General features: G+C 44.8%; 1 protein-coding gene across 1 annotated transcript in view; it reads right to left on the bottom strand.

Annotated features, from left to right (window-relative positions):
* Positions 1–5007, bottom strand: part of vwc2 (von Willebrand factor C domain containing 2) — a 25972-nt gene that overhangs the window by 15568 nt on the left and 5397 nt on the right. Inside the window, exon 2 of the mRNA XM_034898407.1 lies at positions 662–1391. Within this exon, the coding sequence (XP_034754298.1) occupies positions 662–1312 (651 nt within the window). The 5' untranslated portion in view covers positions 1313–1391. The remainder of the gene's footprint in view (positions 1–661; positions 1392–5007) is intronic.

Raw genomic sequence — 5007 nt, 5'->3', positions numbered from 1 at the left:
CCCACCGCACAGCACAAAGGCTGACGTATGTCTCTTGAGAAAGTAGAGCTTCCTGTAGTTTTCCCTTAGCAGAGACTTGACATTGAGCTGTTCCTAACTCAGTGAGCCAGAGGAGGAAAATCCCATATTAGCCTCAACCTCCTGCTGAGAGACTCATTACAAAGTAAGGAGAAGCATGGTACAGGTACATTTAGGCGTAGGTACAGTTAGATATAACCAAGATTGCGGTGCAATCCTGAGTCTAGCCTTTTTAAAGAGGTGTCGGAAGATGAAACATGAAAGATCAGGCCAATGTATCTCTGTGTCTCTTCACAAACACCCGCATGCAGCAGTGTGCTCTGCAGAGTTGTAACATTACTATAAGTGGAACGCTGTCATGTGTATCAACAAACTGAATATGGAAACACTCTGCTGAAGCAGGGATTGCAAAAGTCAGCCTCTGGTAATATTCAGGCTTTGTGTTAGGGAAAAAAAGACAAGTGCTGACCTTTGCCATTATAAATCTGCCTGCCTGCTCACTTGCATGCTGTGAGGCAAGGTAACTTTACTTTCTGTGTAGTGCCTGTGATAAACTACATTGAACAGCCGGCAGTGTTCTGTCAGCACTTTTCTTTTTAATTCAAGCATGTCAGAAATGAGTGAAGGCAGCTAATGGGCTCACCTTAAACTCTTCTAGCGAGGTGTAGATCTTGCCCCGGAACTCGCAGTAGTTCTTTTTCTCCTTGCACATCGGGCAGCATTGGCTAGTGTCCACTTTAATGCAGCGAGGGTGAACTTTTGGACACTCTGGCTTGGTGCACAGAGGGCCCTCGTCTGTGCAGAGGCAAGGGCACGTTGAAGGGCCCGGGGTGAACTGGTCCCCAATGGCGAACACAAAGCCGCTCTCATCCATGCAGCCTTTCCCTCTGTAGTCTGGATAGGCGTACTCGTCGATGGCGTCCAGGGAGAGGGCGACGTCACTGGTGGGGCCTTCGTCTATTTGATTCAGGCTGTCCTTTTCAGTCCACAGCTCCTGAGGCTTCCCGCCTTTAGATCCTCGTATCTGGGAGCCGAGGTACGACTTGGCACGGCTCGAAGCATTCCTGTTGGAGGCCAAATCATTGATTTCCTCCGGCCGCTGCTGAGCGTTGTGTCGCAGCGGCTCCTCGGGGGCCTGCTCGTCCTGATGGCCATACACCCTGGCTTGGGTCAACACTCTTTCCAGGCGTTCTCGGCTCGCTGGTAAGGTTGCTATAGGATTACACTGAGCACCGCCCATCAGAAACCCAAGAACAAAGAGAACTTCTGCTGTCATGGCAACGGAGTGCAGCATCTCTCCCCACCACCAGCGAGGTGGGAAAACACCTTGGATCACATAACACACTTCACATCTCAGGTGTGAGCCAGTCCGTCTGGAAAGAGAAAATTAAACTGGGGTTATACGCTCAGTATTTTGTCAGTTTTTATCCCAGACTGGGGAGGTGGGGGGGGGGGGGGGGGGGGGGGGGGGGGGGGGGGGGGGGGGGGGGGGGGGGGGGGGGTTGTTTCATTTAGACTATAGTGCAGTGCAGGGAATTCAGGCGACTTTGGCACACTGCTCCATCATGTCAAGCAAGCATCCCGCTGAGTGTGACACAAGCCTGTGATTTGGATCATCAGGAAAGGGAGTATTCTAGGTCTGGGTTAGGAAATCGATACTGCTTCATACTGTAACACTTCCCTGCATCAATCACTCCCAGCAGAGACAGAGTAAATGGAAAATGACCAAAAAAAAGAACCTGAATCTAACACTCTTACGCTCCTGCTCTTCTTATGGAACAAAGAATCAGGATCAATGTCTGCTTTGAGAAAAAAAAATATGAATCACAGTTAACTGTGCAAAAGCAGGCATTGATTTGAAAATAGAACATAATTCCAGTCTGGAAAGATGAATCTCCCATAGCTGATAGAAGAAGCCATATCAATTTCAAAATAAAGCCGGATCTTTTGTAAAGTGTCGATATGCATCAAAACTTCCTCTAAAAGAAGCGTACTAAATATCTCATTGGTTTGTTTTAATCAAAAGTAAAAGCACACCTCTATCTTTACAGTGTTCAGCACTGTGAGGAGTCAGTGTACAACAGTTCAAGTCGTGTGTAATCCCAGGATCAACTGCCGGCAATGCAGAGACTGCACATTTTTTGAAAAGCTGCAGTCAATGCTTTTTGTTTTTGTCTTTTGCTTAACTTGATTGACGTCTTGCTGGGATGCTTTTGCTGCGTTCGATGGCCTACTTCCATTCATTTCCTCCTCACCAAATGTTCGGTGTCATCGCTGAGCTCCGTTTAACGGGCTGCCGCCGTGTTGACATTGATAGCTCATTTTGAAAGGGTAGATTACGCCACATTGACTGACTCAACAATTAAATGTAAAGTCCTGCCTGTGCTTGTTTAAGAATAGTTTACCAAGTTGATTAACTTGTCAAACTCAGTGCACACAGCTAATTTCCAACAGAGAGATTGGGAGCCCTAAACAGGAGGTGAAAAGCAACTAAGCATTAAATAAGCTGCAAGCAAATACATCTGGTAATATACAGAAAGACAGAGATAACGCTGGGACAACCAGCCGCATTAATGCTATCCAGCTCTACCTACGGAACCAAAGTCTCTCTACATGTTTTAAGTCATGCTTTTTGATATTCATGAATTCTGATGCAGTCTGAGGGAAAAGGGCTGAAATTGACTTCTGGCACGGCACTGGTATTTGTGCGGTGTTTTAGCTGAATTGCTATGTTTGAGGCCGAATCCTTGGAGCTGCTGTGGAACGGAGAGGAAGCAGAAACGAGGTGCATACCGATAACGCTGGTGATGCTGAGAGAGACAAGGAGAGAGAGAGAGAGAGAGAGAGAGAAGGAGAGAGAGAGAGAGAGGGAGAGATATGAGTTCAGGCCTCATTAGCAAAAGGACCTCATTTGGCATTTCTCAGCCTCACCTCTCCACCTTAACAGCTGTTACTAGCTGTCACGCTGCTGCTGTCTCTGTGCTGTGCTGTGCTGTGCTGTGCTGTGCTGTGCTGTACTGTGCTGTACTGTGCTGTACTGTACTGTGCTGTGTTTTCTTTCAGGACTGAGTACTGGGTGGCCCTCAGGCTGGTTGTCAACTGGGCACAAACTAGCCACAGCACCACGGTAGCACCACAAATCAACACACATTGATCCTACTAACAAGTAGTACGTGGTTATATCAAAACTCTCATTCAGCTTACTCCTCTGTAACATGGAGCTCCACTGTAGCTCAAACACACATCAATGAGCCTCACTGATGTTCTCCACATTTACAAAGTGTTTTTCCACTTGTCATAGGCTATATTCAGTAACTCACAGACTCCTACTCTCAGTATGTAAAAGCCACTTGTGGTTGTGTAATTTTGCTAGTTTATGACTTGGAAGTCTATTTGGGGCTTTCCCACCTTTAATGGACAGGACAGCCAGAGTAGATGAGAAAAGGGAGAGAGAAATGGGGGAAGACATGCAGGAAATCATCACAGGTTGGACTCATACCCTTGACCTCTGCGTCTAGGCATTGACCTCTGCGTTGAGGCATTGACCTCTGTGTCAAGGCATTGACCTCTGTGTTGAGGCATTGACCTCTGTGTCGAGGCATTGACCTCTGTGTCGAGGCATTGACCTCTGTGTCGAGGCCTTGACCTGTGTGTCGAGGCATTGACCTCTGTGTCTATGCGTAAATGTGTGTCTGCTCTACCAGCTGAGCCAACCCAGCCACTGGTAGGTTGTTTAACCCCAGCGCTTAGCACAAATGTAGCAAATTCACATCAAAATACCCCGTGTTAGCATTGCAACGTATTTACATGCTACTATGAAGGATTAAAGGTGCCCTGCCACACAAAACCGGTTTTACTTGCATTTTTTTTTTAAATATGTCAGGTCCCCAACAAATCTGTTTAATTATTTTTAAATAACTTTAGCTTGAAACGACTGTGTTCTGCTGTTTAAAAAACAAAAATACAAAGCCTTTTAAAAATCGAAACCACTACATTTGTGACCATGTGTAAAGTAGTTTAAAGTGCACCTTCAGCAGAAATGAATAGGCTCTGAGCTTAGAGCAACACACAGCCTTAGAAAGTACTGCAAGGCAGCCCTGTCTGTTAGTTTGGATCTAAATATAGAACAACTGTAGCCATATTCCTATTATGGGTAGTATTATTTGTATTGTATTCCATAAAAATAAAACCTTTACAACCTTATGTTGATTCTCTGGATCTGCAAATTATATGATGTGCTACATTCATTACAGCCTAATGCCATCTCTAATACAGATGTCATATTTTCTAAATGTCAAATTATTTCTCAGCCACACAGCATAAATTACATGCAGGCTTGAAACACACATTATGTCCTTTTTAATACAGCACCTGCTAAACATTTTCGAGATGCCTTTGTGGATACCTTTTCTTACCACTCAGGTTCAAGTGATTACAAACTTGCATTTAAAGTGTTGCATATAAGCCACTTGGTGAAAGGTCATGGATCTTTGCCCTACAGCCCTGCAGATTCATTTTTTTTTGCTTCATTGCACCATCTTGAATATTTGCAGACAGTTTGGCTGGAAAGAAAACAACGTAACTATTAACTGACATAAAGATAGAACACAGTATCTACACATCTTTGCAGCATAGGGTAGAAGCTTGTGCTATGGACTAATACACAGACAAATTGTGAAGTATTAATTTGCATGTAATGAGCACATCATTTTTGATTAACCTTGATGCAACCTTGTTTCTGTAGTCTTTTTAAGATATGTGAAACCTGATGTAGAAACTCTCTGTTTTAACCATCAATAGATTCTTAAACTCTGCACAGGTGGGACCTGACCTGAACCAGCCTATGCTCTGTAACGACTTCTACTGATTCCAGCCATTAGTCAGCAACATACCAGAGTTTATATAAGCCAGCATCACTGAGTTCATTCACACGTCTGCCACATTTCAACACCCACTTCAGAGCAAAACTCTGCTCTGAAAGTGGAAAAA

Source organism: Etheostoma cragini, chromosome 17 (assembly GCF_013103735.1).
Source record: "Etheostoma cragini isolate CJK2018 chromosome 17, CSU_Ecrag_1.0, whole genome shotgun sequence".
Lineage (NCBI taxonomy): Eukaryota > Metazoa > Chordata > Actinopteri > Perciformes > Percidae > Etheostoma > Etheostoma cragini.
The sequence above is the reverse complement of the archived record's forward strand: the minus strand, read 5'-3'. Positions and strand labels throughout refer to the sequence as shown.